Source organism: Artemia sp. Qi Xiang Cuo, chromosome 9 (genome assembly GCF_049724085.1).
Source record: "Artemia sp. Qi Xiang Cuo chromosome 9, ASM4972408v1, whole genome shotgun sequence".
In the NCBI taxonomy this organism is placed as follows: domain Eukaryota; kingdom Metazoa; phylum Arthropoda; class Branchiopoda; order Anostraca; family Artemiidae; genus Artemia; species Artemia sp. Qi Xiang Cuo.
Window position 1 is genome coordinate 51,319,870 of NC_142802.1, and position 24,676 is coordinate 51,344,545.

Here is a 24,676-nt window from a genome sequence, read left to right on the forward strand (position 1 = left end):
ACATTCCACCAAGATTTAATTTGTTATGCAATAAAAAACAGGCACATCCATCTCACTATTTTTCCTTTCTTTTTAATTTAATATTTACTACCCAACGACTGCGTTCGAATACATTTGATTGAACTAAGACGGTCAGAATTCTCTTTTATTTATGTTATTGAAAAAATGCAATTTTGATGAAAAATAGGGCATATAATTTTTGTAAGTATAATAAAAACAACTTTTCAACTTTTGTGGAATTTTTTATTTTACATTTTTGTTTGTTTTTAAAAGAATTCTAAAATTATATATTGTCATGTGCATATGTACATTGTTACCTTATAAATGAATCATCAAAAAATATTTATTGGTCTATCAATTATATTTATATGGGGTCGCTAGGAAACTCGTAATCATAAATGGGGCCGTGAATGAAAAAAGTTTATGAAGCCCTGTTATATACCATAGCAATAACATGAAGGGAGCTTATTCCTATCCACTTATAGGTGGAGAGTGGGACTGTCCACTCTCCACCACCTGGTATACATCTTGGAATACTTCTTGCCCTACCCTACGTAGCACACTTTACGCCACATGTAGACACACTTTCACCCCGCTATGCCTCCTTGTACTACACATGGCACTTCCACCAAGGGTGGCGTGCACTACATCTACACGATTTTTGGAAGTTGGCTACCCGTCGACGTCTAGCTGAGAAGTCAAGCAGGAGAAATAGTTCTAAGATTGTAACACTACTCTAGTCTGCAAGTTGTGTCTCAATTGGTAAAAAAAATGATTTGCTCTAAAAAAAAGGACTGACGTACTAACTGCGATTTCATGTTTAGGAGAGGAGTGGGCACGAATTAGTAATTATGCTCCAAGGGACAGAAAGAAGAAGTTTGTCACTTAAATCCGATTCAATGCATTCATCACTGTTAAGTGCTACTGCTATTTTTTTCGGGGGAGAGGAGGGGGCGAATTTGATTTACCACCCAGTAGAGCTATAACTGCCTCAGTCCATCTACCTAAAAGATGTATTTCTAATGGAATATATGGAGGCATAATGTTATGAAGAGTTGCATCAAAAATACTCAGCTAGATTTTAATTACATACACACTTCGAGTAATATATTACATGATTGTTTAATAATAGATTAATTAATTATTTACTAATTAATTAATCACTAGATTAACTAATTATCTAGATTTTAATTACATAAATACTTCATGTGCAAACTCTTTTTTCAATTGGTAAAATAATTGGATTGCTGCAATAAAAAGGAGTAACGTACAAAGTTTGATTCTATGTTTAGGAGAGGGGTGAGCAAGAATTAGTAATTATGTTCCCAAGGGACGAAGGGAAGAAGTTTGCCACTTAAATCCGATTGCCTTTGCAGAACTTAAGGGAAATCTTAATATTTCATCTTCTAGATAAGAGCATTCTGTTTTTAAGGGGAGGAGGTTGTAGGTTCTGATAGGATGACATATTTTCTTCGATGTTCCTTCCGAGCTAAAAAGGATCAGAAGATTCAACTATAGTTGCAGTTCATCCCGGTGGTACTAGATAACAGAACACCCATACCTTTTCCGAAAAATTAAAAGAAGATCACGATTGAATTTCGTAAAAAAAAAAGTTGAAGGACCTCTAAAGTATTGAGAAAGAAAATCCTTTTGCATTTTAAAATTGGTGGACATTAAGCACAATATTGCTCTTGCATGCATTCCCGTTCGACTTCTATAATAATTTTATGGATTTTAAGCGCTTTAACTAAATTCTCAGAGACCTTCAGCGTGATATAGATGACATTCTTGGGCAGAACCACAGACAAAAAGTATGCAATAGAGACGTCCAACTGAATAATTTTAAGGTACCAATCGAATTGGCACTTGTGCTCGTCTATCCTCAGTTTCTCGGGCTTCTAGCACGCATTAACGTCATCACACCTAGCCAAAAGGCACCCACATACCCGACCCTTAATTTTTACATCGTAAGATAGGGCAGATATACATCTGTATCATTAACTTTTTGTCTGTGGGCCGAACCCATTGAACACCAACTTCCCGTTTTTGTAGGCAGGCATGATGAAAAGTACCTACATCACATTCAAGGTTTAAAACCAAAATCTGCGGAAAACTTAAATAATGGCATTGAATTCTGGAAAAGAGATGATGGCAAAAATATTATTACTTACAAATTTTCCTAGTTGCAATGTATCCTGTTCAAATAGGAGATCTTTGGCGGCAGTTCTTCTTAAAGCAGCAATTTCAATATGCTTTGATCTGGCCAGACTTGAGGTTTCTTTTAAAAGTCTTGTCCATTCATCACGCTCTTCTGTTGTTCTGCAATTAAGATCTTAAGTGTTACTGATATTTTTGAGGAGCGAAGGGAAGAGGGGGGGGGGGTATTTGATATGCCAGCCAGTAGAGCTATAACTTTCTCAGTATATCTAGCTAAAGCACGTTGCTTTGTTTCGTTTGTTGAAGTATTTCGCTGATTTTGCCATTTAAATTAATGTATTTTACATACTCCTCGATTTTGAGGCAAATAAATAAATAAATAATAGAATATATTTAAAGAATGTGCCTCATTATAGAGGCATGTTGTTATGAAGAGTTGCATCAAAACTACTTTGGTAGATTTTAATCTAGATTCTATTTATCTACACGCTTCACGCAATAGATTTTGCACCATGAGCAGATAGTCGGTCAAGACCATAGTGGTCGGTTTTTCTTCAGTGCAAATACCAAAAAAAAAATATTTTTGAACCAAAATGCCAGATGAATTTGTTTTTCAGAATCTAAGAGGAAAGGAAAAAAAAATTACAGAGGGTGTAAATTTATCCCCAAGTCCACCCGCCCTAATTGACGCTCCTGATTCCCACGTCAACAGAAATGAGCCAATTATTTCTGCTCCTGATTAGTTATATTTCTAGAGAACTTTTACGGACTGTTCAATACGCCAAGATTCCCAGAGTTTCCAAAGACTACACTCTGGAAACGAGTCGCGTACCCAAGTAAATCAAAAGACGCTAAATTCACCTGATTTTTCAGATTATGTATAGTATCCTGGGAATTGCTTAAGGGATTGAGTTGAAACTTTGAGGAAGTACTGGAGGGGGAGGGTGAAGTGGACTTACAGGCCTTCCAGTAATTCTGAAAACCAATTTATTCAAGCAGCGTTCACACAAAGGCGGGACTTCCACACCTAAAGACAGATGTCTAGCCAAATATGTGCTTTGGAATGGAAATCGAGCCAGAAATTAGCACAAGAAACATAATATAATTGAAAAAACGCTAGCTTGCTGTATTTTACATGCACGTTATTACAAAACAGTTATATTAAAAATGTCTTGCCATATCGGTTTGTGATGAGAGTTTTCAGTAAAATTATGAAAATATCCTTCTTCCATTATCTCTGAGTTATTTGTGGATTGGCACACTGAAACAAGATTCTCCAAATAGACATTTAGTCTATAGAGATATGTCCAATGTGTTTTACCTTGTTTCTCTGACTTCCATTAACCGGAAATAAAGTTTTTACAATCTCCATTCTGAAAATAATGGAGTCAATGTTTTGGATGACAAGATTTACGGGTTACCGATTATGACCCCTTTGTGACCCAAAATTTATGCTCCCTTGATAGTTTTTTTCGCATCTTTTTAACAAGACACCTGAATGCTTGACACTTGACACAAGACATAAAAATGATTATGTCTAGAAAAGTCATAATATATTGCCCTGGTAGAGTCCTACCTAACGGACCAAGCAGTGCGCTTTTCAAATTTACGGTCTGCATTGCCTTTTTCACTTACGGGAACTATTACAAATCTATAAAAAAAAAAAAACTTCAAACACGTTTTGGATTAAAATGCGTTACTCCTACTCACCACTCGCATAACAAGAAAACATCAGTTTTGCCAGATATCAATCATGTTTGAAATAGTTTTGATTTAATTTTTCCTTTTTAACTAAACTATCCCCCTGATGAAAATACCCCACATTTAAATTATAATTCTCCTATCTTTTAAGATCCGTTCTTTTGACATGTTCAACAATATCATCTTCAACACCCTCATTCAATTCCTTTTGCATTGCTTCTGTTCAACATCTATATAGTCTTATATCTAATATAGTACATAATTTTGCAGCTTTTAAGTTATTTATTTTATGAGTTTATATCAGAAAGGAATACTCCCCAATATATCATCTTGTTACAATACAAAAAGCCGACGATTTCAACTTCTATTTCTACTAAGAAACTGCTAAGAATTCTGAAAATAATGGCGATAAAAAAACTGAGCTTTGTTATATCTGAGAAAATCACATGTGACTTTGACATAAACTTTTTTCGCTCACATCAAAAGTAAAAATCATATTTTGCACCGCAGGTACAGGTTTTCTTTGAAAGTTTTCCAGTGGCGGTTCCGGCCTCCCTTGCGCCCCGTGCAAAATATTGATTAGCCACCCTCCCCCCTCCCCTGTATCCCACAGAATTTTGAGGCCAGAATTTTCATTTATTACCAAAATTATTTTCAATTTATCAATAAATTAATAACTTACTATTTAATTTATAATTATAATTAATTAATTTAATTATTTTAATTGTTGTTGTTTAATTGATTTTTTTTATTTTGTTAATCAATAATTTATTAATCATTTTCCTTTATTAACTGTGCCCTCTACTTTACTTTAATACAAAGCAAAAATTAAAAAATGATCATAACCGTTAGATTATTTATTTGAAATTTCGCGCCACTACAATTTCTGCGCCCAGGGCAAGTGCCCCTTCTAATCTTCCCCTAAAATCACCTCTAAAGTTTCATAGGGCAAAAGCATAATTTTACGGCATTTGCCAGAGATAAACAAATTTTAAAACGAACAAAAAGTACGCTGAATAATTGATTTCTGTTTGTTTGAAGTCTAACTGAAAACAAACAGAAATTACCACTAAAAGGAGCAGGGCTACCACCCCTAAACCTTCTAAAGGCCAAAGCGGTATTTGCATTAACCTAAAACAAATTGCTGTGAATTCTAGGAATCAATTTGATTATAAGCTTTATGTTAATATTAATAACATGAAGTATTAGTATGTATATATAAATATATATACATGTTACTTTTACTACTGTTACTATTAACAACTCACTGCAGCACCAAGCCGATTAACTCAGGTAAAGGATAAAGGTTACTGCAATCCATGAGCATAAACTACCACTTCTACAAACAACTCAGTGCAAGACCAAGCCAGCTGCAGCCAACACAGCTGCGCACGCTACTTTCTCTACCATTTCATTTTGCTTAATTGGAAGGAGATTTGCTAATTTTATCTGTCCGGTCCTCAGTCAGTATGGGTACGTTAAAAGGATTAAAATTTGAGTCAAGATCAATTTCAATAAGACTTGAAACCCTTTGAATATCATTTCAGGGCTAAAGACGGGTTAACGCTATTATTTATGGGTTAACGCTAAGGCCAACTCAGCTACACACGCTCCTCGTCCCTTCAAATCTATTCAATGCCTCCCTCTTTACACCGTCTCAAGAAGTTCCTTTTTCCTTTAAACCTTTCCTTGCGACATTCTGCTATCCTATTCGGGGACGACCTACTTTTCGTTTGGCCCTAGATAGTTGGACGAAAAAGACAATCATTCCCAATCTGTCATCCTTCATCTAAAGAAAAATCCATCTCAACCTTTCTCTCATTATAGCCCTAGAAACCGGGATAGAAACACATTTTTCGCACAAATTACTATTTGAAATACGGTCATTCAGACGAACACGCGGTATATATATGAGGATATATACCATGTAAGGATTCTATCGGCTCTTGTATCGGCTGAATCGGACGCTTGCTCATAGAAACAATTTTAACATGCTTACTAATGATTTAGGAAATGACTTACTGAGCAATAAGAGTAAGACTTCTTGTTGTACTGATGACAATAAATTCATTTGAGTAGTCCGTCTTCGCAGGTGTGCTAACCTCCATTCCCAGTAAGGGCAGTTCATGATTCACTCGTAGCTTGCAAGACGGAGGAGATCCCTGATACGTTGTATATAGTAAACAATCACTCAACTACAATTAAGAAAAAAAAATGTATGGCTTGGCGTTATATCTGATATAACAATGAGAAAGAAGATAGTATTCCCCTATCTGGATGAAATGACTTCTAGATATATTTGTGTTCAAAGATACTGATCGAGGTAAGGCTTTGTTGACGTAAAACATCCAACAGCAACATTTTCTTTTCTCTCTTATAGTTTTTGTGCAATCAACTCCCAAAAATTTAAAAACACCATCCATTTTTTACCCTAAAAGGTTATAAACTGGATTTCTGTTTAATCCGTTTGAAATCGATTCTATTTCTGTGAAAATAATATTTGAGATTAAATATGCTTCAAGTCTTTGCAGTCATCTTTTGTTTCGGGGTGGCGAATGTAGTCAGCCCGTTTCATTTTTACAACCATTCAGTATCGCTATTTTGGTTGAAAAATGGCACCGGAAGTCGTAAAATTCAAAAAAAGAACTGTACCAATTGTCTCTAACTTGAACCAACAGTGGTTTGGAGTTCTGATTTTACTCTAGACAGAGTGGTTTTCACTGGCTGCAAGTGACGCTTTGACTAAAGGCATAAAATATCACTTTCCCTATCAATAACTTTACGTCGGTGGAAAACGCCTATGAGTAGTTGAAAGTGATGTTATGCGATCACCCCCATCCAAGTTAAAGACCATTTCACGATATTTATGGTTCAAGTTTTGGACTTCTGGTACATTTTCTAACACCCATCACCAGGGGCGGGGAGGGCCTTCCAACATTTTTTGGTATTCGGTAAAATTTTCGCCAAAGGCGAAAATTTCAGCAGAAATGTTGCAAAATAAGCTGAAATTTAGCAAAATTCTTGATTTCTGCAGAAAGTTCGGCATAAATCAGATGGCGATTCGGTTAAATTTACGAGGATCGCCCCCCCCCCCCAATAAAATGAGCCTCAGGACGCCCCTGCCCACCATACATACGCACGTGTATTGAAAGAGCGCAAGCACACTGGTCCAAAATAGAGATACTGAAGGGCAAGACCATGCCCAGAATTTTTTTTTCAAGGGGGGGGGGGGGTTACTCAAAGATTTATTTTCGGGGGGGGGTTACACAAAAAAACACTCAAAAAACGCATAAAAAAATTGTTTATATCCATTTTTGTTATGTTTTTACGAGTCAGACAAACATTTCGGGCGGAGGGGGGGGGGGGTTACAGAAGAAAACAATCAAAAAACGCATAAAAAGTTGTTTATATTCATTTTTCTTATGTTTTTACAAATCAGACAAAAATTTGAGGGGTGGGGGGTCATACCCCCTACCCCCCCCCCCTGGGTACGGCCTTAAGTTTATAAAATGATCCTGACGTGTTTGGAATATGTTTGCCATCCTGTGTTTGCTTCCCAAGAGGGAAAAGAGGACATTCCATCCAACCTAACCTTTTTTTTAGTGACTTTTTGTGCTGCAATTATTATAAAAAAGGAATACATAGATATTTTCATTCACAATAATTTGTCTTATCGGTTGCGTTTTTTTTTTTCTTAATGTACCAGCTATTTTCAGGACCAAGATCTTAAACTTTAAATATGAGTTCAAAAATCTTGAATTTAATGTTTAAGTTTAGACTTTGGAAGACAATGCTGATTAGTTGATTGACAATCAAATATTGTAAGCGCCTGACACTTCAAGTCAGTCTGTGAGGCTGATAAAGCTTTAAACAAAAATGTAAAAAACCCAAATGAAAAAAAATGGTCCTAATTCCAGTCCTTTTCTTAATACTAATTAATTAAATCACAATATACCACACAACTGTATAATAACATGCTCAATAGTTTGTGACCATAACAGTCACGTACAAAATGAAACCTCTGGCTGTAGCTCTTCAGGCTCTCGTGCTCTTTACATTTCCCCTATCTCACAGTTTTGACGCAATTCGCCTGTGTTTTACATAATCAGCAATCCCCCTTCAAAAACAATTCTCACGTTTACGCCAGGACAATACATCACCAACAAAAAACACTAATTTCTATTATAAATATACGGAAGCAATGCCATCCTTCACCTCTACACATTCTTTGATAAATCCTAAAACTTATGACTTAGCAATTTTTATATCTTCCGCCGTGGATACAACTTCCGCCTAAACTTAACATTTGGCATTGATCGTTCCACTAGAATTACAAAGAAATGAAAAGCATAACAGACATTTAAACGATTGCCATTTAACAAGAAACACATGGTCTTCCTTTAAACGATTAAAACAGATTTATGCTCAATTACTGGAAAATCGATACACCAAAAAGCCATTATTTTTAAACTGCACACACAACGCCCGTACAACAATTTTGGGGGTGGGTGATACCTAATATTGAGTATTGATATCACAGAGCATTGCCCCGTATCGTCAATAATTGACAAATTATGGATACTTTGGACGACAATTTTGCAGGCATGCCTTCAGAAAGTGCATGCTGAATCAAATGAGGAAATTTGATGAATAGACTTCCCTAATAAAAAGTAAAAAACTTTCCCATGGTAAAAAATCTACCAGTAAGTCATACAATGCTGAACTATTGATTTTAAAGAAAATTTAACATTCAACCCTCGCGTCAAGGCCCATAAGAAATATAAAAACAAACACAGCTTTCCTTAAAAATAAGGAATGTCTACTCGGCCATTGTACGAATACCGCCTAAAACAAATACTGTACCAAATAAAGAGCAATATATTACCCGTAAGGAGTGAAATTAAAATATTAGCATTTGTGATATATTTGTCGTCCATCATACGAATACCACCTAAAACACCTACTGTACCAAATAAAAAGCAATTTGTTGCCCATAAGGAGTGAAATTAAAATATTAACAATTGTGATACGAGCTAGACTCTCAGCCGGGTATACCCATATTGTAGTTGTATTTAGTTTGTAAATAAAAGAACCTGAACCTGTGATAATGTATCTATAGGCAAGGCCGTACCCAGAGGGGGTTAGGGGGGTTTGAACCCCTCCCGGAACGTTTTTTTTTTACTCGTAAAAACGTAATAAAAATGGATATAAACAAATTTTGCATGCGTTTTTGGAGTTTTTTTTTGTGACCCCCCCCCCCCCCCAACCCGAAAAAAAACTTTGAGTAAAAACCCCTCCAAAAAAATCCTGGGTATGGCCCTTGTCTATAGGGACAAATTTGCAGTGCAATTCAGTTGAAAAAAGCAATGGTTATGACCGTAAGTTATGTATTTATTGCAAAGACAAATTTTTCTTAATTCTGAAAGAGACGAAAAATCCCCAAAAGAGAGTTGTAACCAGAATAAAACATTTACGATTAAATTATCCACGTCTGAAAAATAGACATGTCCGCGGTCAACTTACTTCCCAGAGCATTGACCCAACAAAGCTCCAAGCATCGCCCAGGACAGACCACTCTGAAAACGATTAATGGTACTGACACCTGGTTCCCTCTACGCTGCGACGTTACCGATCAGGAGCTTTAAGTCAAAGCAAGAAAACCCGTTAATGTGGTTTTTCCAGTCCCAAACCCAAAATTTTCAAAAATCGTAAATTAGTGGGAGATGGCCGCAGCGGAACCTGAATGTCTGTTTTTTCAGAGCGCCTATGAAAGTACATATTAACTTCTACAAACTGTTGTGGCAACAATGCCCATCGTAGTCAGCAGTGGTTCCAAACTGGCAAACACTAGCTGCCTTAGCAGTAATTCAGAAATGAATAGAGTTGGAGAATCCTAAGCCCCATCGTCGGATTTAAGAAGTCTACCAGCCCTTGTGGGGTCAGATTCTTTCTTCCTCAACTTGGGGCACTATAGCATTTAAAACTTTAAACATCTTTAAGAACTTGAGGAAAATTTTAAAACAACAACCAAATGAGGAGAGCTAGTTTTTAGAAATGGATGGAGTTAAGAGAATCGTAAGATCCATTATTTGGAATTAGCAGGTCTAGAAACTTTTTATAGGAGTGATAGTTCCTTTCTCCCTTAGTTTAGAGCAATCTATTCTCTAATTTTTGCATTCCTATTCTGATCTTAGGTGTCCATTCATTTTTGCACAGAAGCCTCAGCAAGTATTTATTCAAAAAACAAATGTCAATTTCCGGAAATTTTGTCAATAGAAGAATTAATTGTGAGAAAATTGATTATTTCACAAAAAGATAGAGGGGAAAAATCAAGCGCTTGATTATTAGATTTAGCACATCATTCAGCAGTCACATTTAGAAAATGCTGCTATTAAGAAAAAATCAAATTGAGAAAAAGTAACGGTTATCGCCGCAAGTTTTGTGCAGAATCTTTGACAATAGAGACAAAATTTGTTTTTTTAAACCTTTCCTATGTCTTTCCGACCATTCAGATTCCCATGCCAAGAACTACGGAAATGACAACAAAATTATCAAGCTTAAGGGGGGAAATTCTAGTAGTCTATTCAGAAGCTAATACCAGCTCTAATTCAGAGACGGGTAAAGTTCGAGAATAGAAAGCTCCATTATCCGAATTAGAACGTCTAGAAACCCCTACATGCAGCTTTTCCGCGGTGTTCAGACAGTTTACCAAAGAAATATTTTGCCTTCATTTTGGATCTTTGATTTTTCTATTATTGCCAAAAGTTTCAGCACAAACTGTAGTTTTTACTGTCATCGAGCAAATTTCCATCGTTTTTTGTTTTTTCTGTCATCGGCCAAACTGTCATTGTTTCTTTGTTGATTTTTCGCTGGTATTTTTTTCTGCGATCAGGCGAAGTGCACTTTTTATTTCACTCATCACGGAAAGATCCATCATTTTTATGCTATACAATTAATAATTGAAAACTTAACTAATAGACACAAAAAAAAGTTAGAGTTAGAACGGTACACATGTATGATTAAATCTACTAAACATTACCACTGACGCGTACGCTGGTATATATTGTGGTGAGGGCAAAAATTTTAAGCAATGAAAATCCCCCAAACTATGCAAGGAACTATAGAAAAGATAAGCCGTAAATACTCTGATATTCTTCAGAAACTTTGGCCCGTAAAATTTCTTATACTCCGAAAGGTTGGGCCCGGTGGGCTCCCTGGATACTTTCCTGGATAATAGTCACGGACCATTTCAACTGCTGAAGATTGTGGCTACAAGAATCACAGCCAAGCAAGTAGGTTGTAAATTAAATTTCCATCCAAATCTTTGGGGAAAGTGTCAATGTTTTACGGCCATCGAAAAAAGTGTGATTGTTTTTCTGTCATTACAAAAACTGTCATAGTTTTTCCTGTCATTGAACAAAATGTCATTGTTCAAATTGTCATTGTAAAAACTTCCATCGTTTTTACGGCCCAGCCTTCTCTATGTACTTTCCTAAATCAGAGTCACACAGCATTATAACCACTAAAGATGATGCGTACAAAAATCAGAACGTGATCGGTTACCCAATTTCGACTTCTTAGTTGCAGCTTTAAATTAATTTTGCGCTCGTTTTTAATTGACATAGTTTTTTATGAATTAATAAAAGAATATTTTTTCGGTTTTTCTCCTTAAGAATCAAAATTTTGGCTCGCTATTTACATTTTGAATTTGTTTTAAACAAACTTTGCACATTAGAACTTTGGATGGTTGATTGTGGGGAATGTTATTCGAATAAATGAATTGGAAATCTACGTAATGCTTGGGCTTCTATAGGACTGAAGGAATTCTTACTCTCATCATGTCACAACCTTGAGTACAGAGAGCATTAATGGACCATCCCCTCAACATACCCTGAAAGTTTCAGCTTAATTCATTTTGCTGTTCCTGAGGTATCACAGATACAGTCGTTTTACACCCTTGGATGCATATAGCGTCTTTTGATTTATTTCAAAATCCTCCTCAACAAGCACTGAACGTTTCAACTTAATGCCCTTAGTCATTCCAGAGATACTACAATTACACCATTTTGACAACCTTGGATACAAATGACGTCTTTTGATATAGTCCAACATCCCCTGAAAGTTCCAACGTAATACATATAGTGCCTTTTGATTTAGTTTGAAATTCCTCTCAACTTTTCCTGGAAGTTTCAACTTAATACCCTGTCCTGCTCCTGAGATATTGCTTTTCGGCAACCTGGATGCACCTAAACTCTTTTAATTTAATTCAATAACAGTAGTAGTAGTAGTAGTAACAGCAGAAGCAGTGAATACAGTAGTCACAGTCGCAGTTGCAATCCACCATTCCCTGGAAATTTAAACTTAGTACCCATAGTCTTTTCAGAGATCCAGGATCAAATATGCCCCCCTTTTCCCAATAAGAAACCCTATATGAAAACAACGGGCAAGTTGCATAACTTAGAGCCCTTGTCCCATGGGCTGGGGTGAAGGACCATGTCATCAGGGACGTTGTATGCTATGGGGCAGGGGGTCAACTGCCCCCTCCACACCCTATTTTGTCCCCCCCCCGGCTGAAATTTAGTTTCTGCAAAAAAAAATCTTGTCAAAACTAAGATAAGCCTCCATAATTCAATCATCCATAGAAACAGGCCAGTTTTCTTTAGTGTATCTTTGCCTTTATGGTACTACATGGCTCGTTTTTCATTTTTCACTGTCATTTTCATTTGATTTGGGAAAACTAACTCCAACTTTACCCCCCCCCCTCCAAGATTTTGACGAATTTACGCAACTGCGTGTCATCGCCAGGGACAGCTATCGGACATTTGGCTATTTTGAGCACAATACTTATCTCAAAATTTCCATCTAATGTCTTGGGGGGGAGGCACATAAAAAGAGCGAGGGGAGACTGGTTACCCTTCAATCATTTTTGACTCTTAAAAAAGGGCACTGGAAGTATAGATTTGCGACCGAATGAGCCCCCTCCAAATCCAACCTAAGATATTGGTAGTGACCAACATTCATGTTTAAGAGCCAAACCTTTCCATTCCAAACAAATACAAAGACTGTTATTTATAAAGGCTACAGTAAGTTGTATGTACTATGTATGCATAGGCCTACAATCTTTATGCTGATTCTCAATATTAATTACCAAGATTAAAAGATTAGTTTTTTTGCTTTCTCTACTTTTCGAATACAAAACATGGAAGATAATAATAGTTTCAAATCTGGCCAAACATAAAATTATGAAAAGTCTTACCAATATAAAATATCTTGGCTGCAATGTTTTCCGAGACAGCTTTAGAAGTTCACCTTCTTTGATCAAAGACCGACCACTTCTAATTAATTCATAGTTCCTCAAACGAGACTGGAGCTTCAACAGTTTATGAAACTCATTCTAGAAGAAAAAAAAACACCATTGAGACAAAAGTAAAAAAGACATAAGAAGAAAACAGTGGCATCAATTGCATTCCCTCCCCTGGGTTTTGAAAGTTTCTTGGGGGAATAATTGCAGTAAAAAAAACCTTTTTTGTGTTTTCATTGAAAAGAAACAACACAAGCTTGCCCCTCCCCCCCCCAAAAAAAAGGAAAAATAAATTTTGCTCCCCTCTAAATTTTCGTGAATTGACACCACAGGAATAAAATGGATAAGAAAACTTAAAAATAAAACCATAAGAGAAAAACTTTTTTTTTTAATTTCTTCTATATCCTCCCCTGTACGTACAAAGCGGATTTAATGGGATTAAAAGTAAAATAATAACATCCGAAACTCAAAAATATAAAAAAAAAAATAAAGAGAGAACCAAGGTCTCGATTGACGCACTGTCCCAGTGTCCCTCGATTGGCGCGCTTTCAATAAACGCTCACTTTGTCCTGTCTGTCCCTTATGACTTGTAAGTTTTTTTACTAGTCTACTTTAAAGTAGACTAGACTAGTGGCGGTCTATTTAAATGTATTTGCTGTTGACAAAATTAGCCAACATTTGAACATAACAAGCCAATAAAGGTAATTTCTTAACCTGTAGCTCGTCTACGTAACCAGACTTTAGGAAATTCTTCAGAACGAGTTATGAAAATTCTAGAAAATTTTTGAGATTTAAAGATAAGTCCAGACTAATAGGGCGGAGACAACAGTGGAACTGCTGCCCCACTTAAGTTTGAATAGTGTGTAGCCTTCTTCAATCGAAGACCGGCCGTTACTAATTAGTTCATAGTTTTGCAAGCGATACCGAAGCTTCAAAGTTTATGAAACTCACTATAAAACAAGAAGATGGCTTATTAAGATAAAAAGATACAGAACAAAATAAATGGAGAAGAAAAACTGTAAAGAAAACCAAAGGAGATATAATTTTTAAATTAATTCTATCTCCATTCGTATCTATTTACCAAGTCTCTCATCTGCTTCCACATCTATTCGTACTTTTTCGCACCTATTAGAAACCAAATTTCGAGAATTCTAGCCTCAATTTCCCCGTTCTGCTAGTATACCTTCCCTATCTGGTGGCATTATTCCACATGATCTTTTCCTAATATTCATGAGAGCAAAAAGAAGGGGAAATTTTTTGCTTCCTGTCTGGAACGAAAAACATTTAAAGTATTTTGCCAATGAACTAATTTGGATCCAATCAAAGGTTTGAAAAATGAAATATTTGGAGTTAGTATGTTTCACCATTATACGAAACTTGGCACCATTTAGGCTACACGATACAATCTATAGGATCGTTTTAGCATCGTGTTAAGCTATTACAATACAACAACTCAACAACAAATGGAAAAATATTGGCAAATCGACAAGAAATACCAGCTCAAGTGGCTCACAGACGGGAAACGGGCTAGATCTCCTTCAAGGAATGTCATAGACCCCTCCCCTAACCAACAAAAATGAAAAGGTAAAATACACAAAACAGCCTAACGTTTAAGGTCTAGGAGGATGTGAATTTTTGCGATGGGTGGCATCCCGTTTTTTTTTTAACCTATATGCATATCCTTTTTTTAGATGTACTAAGATCATGTCAAGTATGCAAAGAAAATAGCAATTTGCCGCAAAAGAATTTCGCTCTACTAGGCAAGGACTTGCAGCTGCGCCTACGAAAAGGACCATTTTTTTCTTGCAGTCCCAGAAACACCAAACATGCAAACAGACCGAGTTCAACGGGCATGAAGTGCGTGACAACCATATTCGGGTTAAACTCCACATATAACCAACATTACGCACAGCCTATAAATTCGCTGATTTACTATAAAGATCCCCCTTGGAAAAATTCTGCAACACCCCCAATGTTTTAGATGTGAACACGAAGGCCGCAGAGAGGAAGGAGACTCAAAACATGAAAACTATACATAAATATAGATGGTCTATGGTTGAACCCCTGCCCCTTGTACACCAATGATAGGAATGAAGAATGCAAGGTACTATATGCAAGGACGTATCCATGATTTTTTTCGGAGGGGGGGGTATCTTTTCGGGGTGGGGGATTAGAAAAAAACTTTAAACAACGCATCACAAATATACTTATATGCATTTTTGTTATTTTTTTTCGAGTCGGACAAAATTTTGGGAGGAGGAAGTTCAAACCCGGTAGCCCCCCCCCTTCCATGGATACGGCCTTGACTGTATCCCTTAGATGGCAGTGTTTGAGGCAAATGTAGGATACTTTCGATGCAGGCTACTTTCGATACAGGCTTATATCCTAAGAAGACACTTAAGTAAATGACTGGTGACTATCGAAAAACGATCGTCTAGTCGACTGCTGGAACTTTCCTTGGAGAACTGAACAAGATATACACTATCAGGAGTCCTGTTTTACAGTCATATAAACAGTTTCTTGGGGGATAGAAATGCACTTAAAATAAAGAAGAAGTAAGGGGCGGATCTGAAAAACCAAAACAGGGAACTTTTAATCAGGAATATTCGAGTTAAATACGATTTGGAAAGTTGTCACTTCCTTCCATCTCCTATAGACTCCTCCGAGGCCGGGGATGGCAGCAATGCTTCCAGCATGAAGCGGGGTATGGTAACGTATCGCTTTTTGACTGCCGGTATATAGACTCTATTGACACCAGAGACAACTGTGTTTGTCATTCACGCTACATCTTAATATTCTTAGAGGAAAAGTATGGTAATTAATGATCTCCATATGGAGACAAAACAGCGAATTAATTATTTTTAGGTAGCTTGTTTTATTGACTAGTTGAAGTATACAAGTAATACGTTTGGTTAAATGGTCAAAGCAATACGTTGGTTAAATTTTTTAACTAAAATCCCCCCTGTCTGAAAACAAGTGTGTTTTTCTATTTTTAAATGTTTCTTCCATTTCCATGATTTATTATTAATGTTTGTAGAGCTGCTAGCTGCTATTTTCGATGGATAAGAAAATAGGATTTGTGCGTAACATTTAGATGGATTTCTATATGAATATGAAAATAAGCAGGTTTCAAAATTAATACTAGGCATAACGTTATGATGAAGAATAGGATCCCAACTCTTAAATTAACATGAATGTTTGCCTATGAAATGAGCTAATTATACAGTCTCGAGTTATAAAAGTAGATAATTTAATTCAGCTTTTATCAGCAGGCAAAACTTGGGTAAAATCATAGGCAGAGCAATCGCGCTGCCTTAAGTAAAGAACGATGTTGGCACAATGTATTATTTATTTATTTTTTTCTTGGTCTTAGACCAGGGCATTTCGTATCGAAGGAGTTGTCGTAGAAACTTCGAAAAGGGCTCATTCGATTGGAAATTGGAGTGGCTTGTGCCCTTTTCAATAGTCAAAAGTGATTGGAGGGCAACTGGCGCCCCCCCCCGCCCCTCAGTCCCCTAAACACCACCAATAAAAACTATGGGATAGCCCTTTTGATTAGCGGAGCTTGTTTCCAGATAGAAAATATGTTTTTGAGGAGGAAACTCACCCAAAGCAATCAGGGCAAGGGTTTTAAGTTATGCCCTAGGGGCATATAAGAACAATGTTGGAACATTGTATTTTTTTTTCGAGCAGGGCACTTCGTATCGAAGAAGTTGTCGTAGAAACTTCGAAAAGGGCTCATTCAATTGGAAATTGCAGTGGCTTGGTCCCTTTTTTATAGTCGAAAGTGATTGAAAGGCAACTAACACCCCTTCCACGCCCACCATTTCCCGAAACACATCTAATCAAAATTTTGAGATAGCTATTTTGTTGAGCGTAGTTGATTTCCATATAAAAATTATGTTTTTGAGGAGGACACTCCCCCACAGCCCTCAGGACAAGGGTTGTAAGTTATGCCCAGGGGGCATATAAGGTTTTATAGAAGGCGCTGTCGTAGAAACTTCAAAAAAGGCTCATTCGATTGGAAATTCAAAGGGCTAGTGCCCTTTTTAATAGTCGAAAGTGATTGGAGAGCAACTTCTCACGCCCACCTTTTCCCCAAACATATCCAATCAAAATCTTGAGATAGCCATTTTACTCAACGTAGGTTTAAGTTCTGGAAATTAGGTCTTTGAGGATGAACCCCCCCCCCCCCCACACAGCCCTCAGAGCAAGGGTTGTATGTTATGTCATGGGGGCATATAAGGTTTTTTATAGAACGCGTTGTAGTAGAAACTTCAAAAAGGGCTCATTCGATTGGAAATTGAAATGGCTAGTGCCCTTTTTATAGTCGAAACTAATTGGAAGGCAACTAACACCCCTTCCACGCCCACTATTTCCCCAAACACATCCAATAAGAATTTTGAGATAGCCATTTTGTTCCACGCAGTTCAAAGTTCAGGAAATTATTCCTTTGAGCAGGACACTCCCCCCACAGTCTTCAGGTCAAGAGTTATAAGTTATGCCCAGGGGGAATATAAGGTTTTTATTGAAATCTTTGTCGTAGAAACTTGAAAAAGGGCCCATTCAATTTGAAATTCAGAGGATTAAGACCTTTTTAGTCAGTCGAAACTAGTTTGAGGGCAATTAACCCCCCTCAAAGGCTTACCATTACACCAAGCCCATACAACCAATTTATGTAGATAGCAAATTTATTCAACGTAGATAAAAGTGTTGGAAATTAGTTCTTAAAGGATGACAACCCCTCTACCCACAGCCCTCAGGGCAAGGGTTTTAAGTTATGTCGTAAAACTTCAAGAGGCTCATTCAATTGGAAATTGAGAGGGCTAGTGCCCTTTTCAATAGCCAAAAGTGACTGGAGGGTAACTAACCCCCCTCTCATGCCCACCATTCCTCCAAACACATCCAATCAAAAAATTCAGATCCAATCAAAATTTTCAGAGCCATGTTGTAAGTTATGCCCTGGGGGCATATAAGGTTTTTATTGAAAGCGTTGTAGTAGAAACTTCAAAAGGGCTCATTTAATTGGAAATTGAAAGGGCTAGTGCCTTTTTTAATAGTTGAAAGTGATTGGAGACCGACTGACGTCCCTCTCACGCCCACCATTTCCCCAAACATATCCAATCAAAATTTTGAGATATCTATTTTTTTTTCAACGTACTTGAAAGTTCTGGAAATTAGGTCTTTTAGGATGATAACCCCCTCAGAGCCCTCAGTGCAAGGGTTGTAAGTTATGCCCTGGGGGCGTATAAGGTTTATATAGAAAGTTGTTGTATGAACTTCAAAAAGGGCTCATTTGATTGGAAATTGAAATTGCCCGTTTTATAGTCGAAAGTGAGTGGAGAGTAATTAACCCCCGTCTCACGCCCACCATTTCCCCAAAAACATTCAATCAAAGTTTATAGGTAGTCATTTTGTTCAAAGTAGTTGAAAGTTCGGGAAATTATATAATCAAGGTTTACATACCCGCCATAACCCTCAGTGCAAAGGTTGTATGTTACGCCCTGGGGGCATATAAGGTTTTTATAGATAGAGGTTTCGTAAAAACTTCAAGGGGCTCATTCAATTGGAAATTGAGAGGGCTAGTGCCCTTTTTAATAGTCGAAAATGACTGGAGGGTAACTAACCCCCCTCTCACGCCCACCATTCCTCAAAACACATCCAACCAAAATTTTCAGATAGCCATTTTGTTCAACGTAGTAGAAAGTTCTGGAAATTAGATTTTTTGAATGACACCCCCCCCCCCAGCCCTCAGGGTAAAGATTGTAAGCTATGCGCTGGGGGCATATAAGGTTTTTATTGAAAGTGTTGTCGTAGAAACTTCAAAAGGGCTCATTTGATTTGAAATTGAAAGGGCTAGTGACATTTTTAATAGTTGAAAGTGATTGGAGAGCGACTATCGTTCCTCTCATGCCCACCATTTCCCCAAACACATCCAATCAAAATTTTGAGATAGCCATTTTGTTTAACGTAGTTGAAAGTTCTGGAAATTAGGTCTTAGAGGATGACAACCACCCTAACAGCCCTTAGGGTAAGGGTTGTAATTTATGCCCTGGGGGCATATAAGGTGTTTATATAAAGTGTTGTCGTTTCAAAAAGGGTTCATTAGATTTGAAATCGAAAGGCCTAATATCCTTTTTAATAGTCGAAAGTGATTGGAAGGCTTGACATTTTTATAGTAAAGATCGATGTGGGTATATTGTATTATTTTTGTTGTTTAGATCAGGGCACTTCGTATCGAAAGAGTTGTCGTGGGAACTTCGAAAAGGGTTCAATCGATTGAAAATAGAAAGGGCTGATGTCCTTTTTAACAGTCAAAAGTGATTGAAGGGCAACTAATCCCACTCCCACGCCCACCCTCCCATTTGCCCATTATGTTTAAAAAATAAATGTTGCCTTAATATTAAATCAAAATGCACTGTGTTAATGCTAATTACCAATATGGCATCTCAGCACTCTCAGCAGAATCCCAAGAACGACTGAGGGTATTATGTTCAAACTTTCGGGGCTACTTCTGCTCTAAAAATTTAACCAAATCAAAATAGCGTATGTGTATCCAAACTATCAAAGAAAGTAAACAGATTTTTTTGCGAATGGTATCAAATTTTCTATTTCAGGTCAACTAGAGGAGGTATGAAACTAAATTAAAGACTACTGTTTGTGTCCAGATTTTTAAAAGGGTGTATGTTGTCAAAAATTGCTGAAAATTTTCCTCCAGCATAAAAATAGCAGGCCAAACTATAAAGTCTTAAAAAACGAAAAGATATAAAGTATTCTTTTCTTTTTCCCTTAAAAGACTATGTCAATATAAAACAAACAGAAATTAATTAAAAACTTTTTCCACAAAATAAGTTTTTCAAAGAGTAAAGAACTCCATTAAACAAAAAATGACCAAAAATAAAAACAAATAATCTACCATGCGTGAAACTACCACAAATAAGCATCGATAAATAAATGAAACCCAAAACGAGCAGAAATTACAATAAATAACCGAGTCAAACTCAAAACGAGCAGAAACTAACATAAGTTGGGCTCAAAACCCTTACGCCTTCCCAAGGACAGAACCTAGTTTGCACTTTACTGAAAAAAATACAAATGAATGTGTATTCTCAGTTTAATATACATATACTGATATTTAGTAATCAAAATGTTAATATTATTGATTTATTAAAGTTTTAAAAGTAAAAACATTTATATTTTTTCAGTAAAGTGCAAATTATGTTCTGGCCTTGGGAAGGCATATCTTGGCCTTGACCATCCGACGGGGGATGCTAATATTTTGGTGGTTCATGGACAACCTTTTGTGCAGCCTTTGGCTGACTATACTTTAGAGCCTTAATTTTGAAAAAAAAAAACATTTTTCGTGTGAAAGCGTAAAAAAGATACATGATTGCAATAACGTCATGCATTGTATAAAACGTGTTTTATACAGATAATATTTTTCATTAGCATGCATATGCCTAGAGGACGACCCGAAAAAAAACACCAAGTTGGTGGTCTTTTAAGCTTTGTTCAGGTAAACACGCGTGAAATTTCGAATAACAATTATATATCATGAGGGGGGGGCATCAAGAATTTAGAAATGCCTAGGTAAGGAAAGGCCAGAAATTGGTTAGGAGCCACTGCTTTAATGGTTCACCGCCCTTATAAAAATAATTCGATAATTCGATAGATAATTCGAGACAAGCATTACTTTCTTTGTTCTTTGTGACTGTATGCTTCTTAGAACCTATGGCTCTGAACAATTTTGGGAATATGCCCTAAAAGGACGAAAGTACATAAGTTCTCGCACATCAGTCCGCACATATAAGTACTAATTTTGATAATAGCGCGCTTTTACCTTTCCGATGCAATACTTTGACTTACTTTTGGTCCATCAAAGGTTTGATACAGCAAAAATAAACAAGTTCAAGCTGCAGTAATTTGAATTTACCAGCGTTGTAAACTTAGCTTATTCATGACTCCTGGTCCTAGGTCTTTACCCCTCAGTGTTCGAACTTCATTCAGTTTTTCTAAGAGGAATATAGATGGAACTTATAAACATAGCTAAAAGAGACCCTTGAATAGCTTCTCATTTAAATTTCACTTTCTGTTTTATTTCTCAACACGAATTTTTTTTTTTTGCAACATTTTTTTTACCTGGCCAATGGGTTTTGGTTTAGCAACCCCTTCTTTTCCACCAAAAAAAAATAGAAAACTAAACATCAATTCAGAATTTTACATTAAATAACATGCAAAAAATTCCCTATAGCTGGACACCCCCCTCCCTCTCTCTAAAAATAAGCAAAAACCTGGGTTACACTCCTGGCTAACACCTAGAAAAAGCGAATACTTTCATCCATAGGAAGAAAAAAATTACCTCATACTGAGCGCTTTTATTGGCATGATCAGCAACATCACAAACAATTTTTAAAGCTTGGACCGTATCTTGATGATCAGCATTTGACTCCTCTAAGTGATCAAGGTAGTCTTGTAATAAGAGCCGGTATTGTGGTATTCTTTGCACTGGTTTAAGCATGTAATGTTTAATCCCTAGCATTCGACACTTTTCATCCTTTTCAAAGTCTCTTGTAAGCTGATCAAATCGTGGATATTTTGAACGAAATTCATCAAAAAGGGAACACTGGTATTCGAAATCACGAATATAGGCGGAATACATTTTCAAAAATGGACCCACTGTTGCTATAATATCCGAAATTTTGCGAATATCCTCCCATTTCTCAAATCTTGACTTTAGATCGTGAAGTAAAACAGTACTAAAGGTGAGCAATTGTGGGAGATCACAGAGGAATTTATTAAGTTCACTTTCGGGCATAAATTTCTCATCCTTATTTCTATCAATCATACTCGTCCGAAAATCATTATTTAATAATTTCAAACAATCCACAAAAACACTTTCAGAGCTCACAATTTCAGAAACTATATATCTGACTTTCCGATCACGCTTTTCTGATGTGGTCAATTGTTTCAGCTCATCATGAGCTTTTAATTCGTGATCGGAGTCACTCTCTAATATTGATTGATTTCCGTCAGAGCCAGTGGTAGCAACACTATCTCGATTTTCGGACCGAATTGGCATTTGAAGTATTTTATCAGTGTTTTGCATATCAACCACAACCACTTCCATTTTCTTTTCACTTTTAGCTTTAGGAAGCGTCCGAGATTTTTTATGTCTGATTATATCTCTTCGTTCATCACCGCTAGAGCAGCTATTTGATTTATTTTTTGGCTTTGTGAACCGGTTTATAAGTGTTCCGTTTCCGACTAGAGACACAAAAGAAGAGATATGATCACGCACAGATCTTGTAATTTCTGTCTCGCTCATATCTGAAATATCTGCTAAACTTCCGTTTTCATCACTACGTTTTGCCGTAGATGAGCTAGTAAAACTATCTGCGCTGACCGTTGAAGGAGCAGGACTAGCTTCTTTTTCTGATGTCTTCACATTGATATCCTTTAAAAACGTTTTCAATTCACTGTATTTCTTGTCTAGTACGAACTTCGGGTGATTTCCATTCTTACTAATTACTTTACCGCCCACAACAAGACGAGAAAACTGATCAGGGTTACTTGTTCCTACAACCGATCCATCTGTTCTTGACGGAACACCATCCAGAAGCACACTGATTGAGGCAAGCGAATTTTCTATCTTCCTTATGTCCGATTCAATATCTGACTCTGTCTCTGACAGTCCTTCAGGCGGGCTAGAAACGGAAATCTTAGTCGGAAAAGAATTTTGTATTCCAACTGGAGATTCTGGACTAGAAAACGAGCTGGCATGCTCGTACTGATTAATTAATTGTGAAACTTTAGTTTGACACATGAATTTTGTTTTTCAACTTTTTACTCTTATCAACTTGAGCATACACAGGTAGTTCTTCGGCGGTCTTTTCAACTTTGTGAGGTGCGTCCATAAACAGCGGGGAGGAGGCGATAGAAAATGTTTGACTAATATGAGAAGAAATTGATTTTTGTCTTCTTCTTGGTGGGGGGACTGGTTTAGGACTATTAAAATCAAAATCATTCGAGCCAAATGATGTGCTCCGACTCATATCCTGAAATATATTATCACTACTAACGGAGTTCAAAGAGCAGAGACTTAACTGACTGAACGATACAACACCTCTTTCTAAGCTTCTCGTTTTCAAGGTACTCCTGGTAAAACAAGATGCACTTCTTAAATGATCTTCAGAGTCAGAACCGGCCCTTTTCCTAGCTCTTTTTTTTAGTTTTGGCAATGGCTTCAAAACATCTTTAGTAACATAAACAATTGTACCACTTTCGTCTCTTTCAACGCCTAATTCAACTAAGAGATTTTCATTTTTTCTAGAAACTCGTGGAGGTCGCGAAGGTAACTGACTTGTCTTATCAGTTTCTGATAACAAGTCAGACTTGTTATCTTTACAGCCATTTTGCATTTGCTTAAGTTTTAACTCAGTTTTTATCTCTCGGGCATCTTCGGCCGTCCACAGATTAATCATACTTTTAACTGGTGTGGATGGGACTGAAAAGCTTTTACCACTAAAAGGAATAAAGCTGAACATGCTTTTAGCAGGGTTTGTAACCTCTGGCGAAGGTATGCTGAAAAACTTGATTTTTTCATTCATAGATTTTGACATCATACTTGTTCTGGGTGAAGTGGGTGAGATTGTTTTGGCCTTTGTTTGGTGAATGATACGTTTTGGTGGTAAGGCTGGCTTTTCATCAACCAGCGAATCCATTTTTTGTTTAGAAGAACCTCTCTCGTCTTCTTTTGACGACTTATAAACGCTTTCATAAAAATGCTCCGGACTGCCACTTTTACCATGCATGACTGCATGTCATACAATTTATAATAGCAAACCTGAAACAAATAAATGTCTTGATTTTATCTGTAACGTTCGCAATAAACAAAAAAAGAGACATCGGTTACGTAGTTCCTTACTAATAATTAGCCGCAGAAAAGATTACATTGATTAGTAATAAATGATTCAATTGCTTGATTTTTTTTTTCTTTTCTTCTCTCTGTAAGTTAGTGAGTTTTTTCTTCGACTAAGTGACTCATGTATCTTCCCCCTTTTTATAGGCAACCAAGAAGCCTCTGGTGAAACAGTATAGTGTCTTATTGTATGTGTTTTTAATTATGAATAAATCTTATCTAAAAAGTGAATTTACACTGAAAAAACGCATAAACTCTTGTGCCCAGAAAGACAGCAGACAGTAAAAACTTAGCCTGGTAAATTGCTAGACAGAAAATAAACGTAACATAAACCAGGTTAATTCGAAGAGGCGTTGATTATAACAATCCTACATACGGTTTTGGTAAAAATAACGTGAAAAAAGACAGCTAGGCTATTTGATACTCCTTAAATTCATTTCCTCCAACGAGGAGTAGCCCCGTCTCTTCGACCACTGGATTCCAAATTACCCTGCATGAGTTTTCTTAGATTTGGTTAAAAAGAATAGAAAAGCAAGACTCTTATCCAACAACCAACAAAGAATTCGATACCCAGCCACTCCAATAACATCTGGCTGTAA

General features: G+C 36.7%; 2 protein-coding genes across 2 annotated transcripts in view; one reads left to right on the forward strand and one right to left on the reverse strand.

Moving 5' to 3' along the window:
- The window catches only part of LOC148948774 (uncharacterized), a 74,993-nt gene that overhangs the window by 31,674 nt on the left and 18,643 nt on the right, over positions 1-24,676 (reverse strand). Inside the window, 5 exon segments of the mRNA XM_089094672.1 lie at positions 2,172-2,319; positions 5,881-6,053; positions 13,115-13,252; positions 21,519-22,962; positions 22,964-24,002. Of these exon segments, the coding sequence (XP_088950798.1) occupies positions 2,172-2,319; positions 5,881-6,053; positions 13,115-13,252; positions 21,519-22,962; positions 22,964-23,970 (2,910 nt within the window). The 5' untranslated portion in view covers positions 23,971-24,002.
- LOC148948775 (thimet oligopeptidase-like) overlaps positions 23,715-24,676 on the forward strand; it is a 136,786-nt gene continuing 135,824 nt past the window's right edge. The window contains exon 1 of the mRNA XM_089094671.1: positions 23,715-23,735. The gene's annotated coding sequence lies outside the window, so the exon portion shown is untranslated. The remainder of the gene's footprint in view (positions 23,736-24,676) is intronic.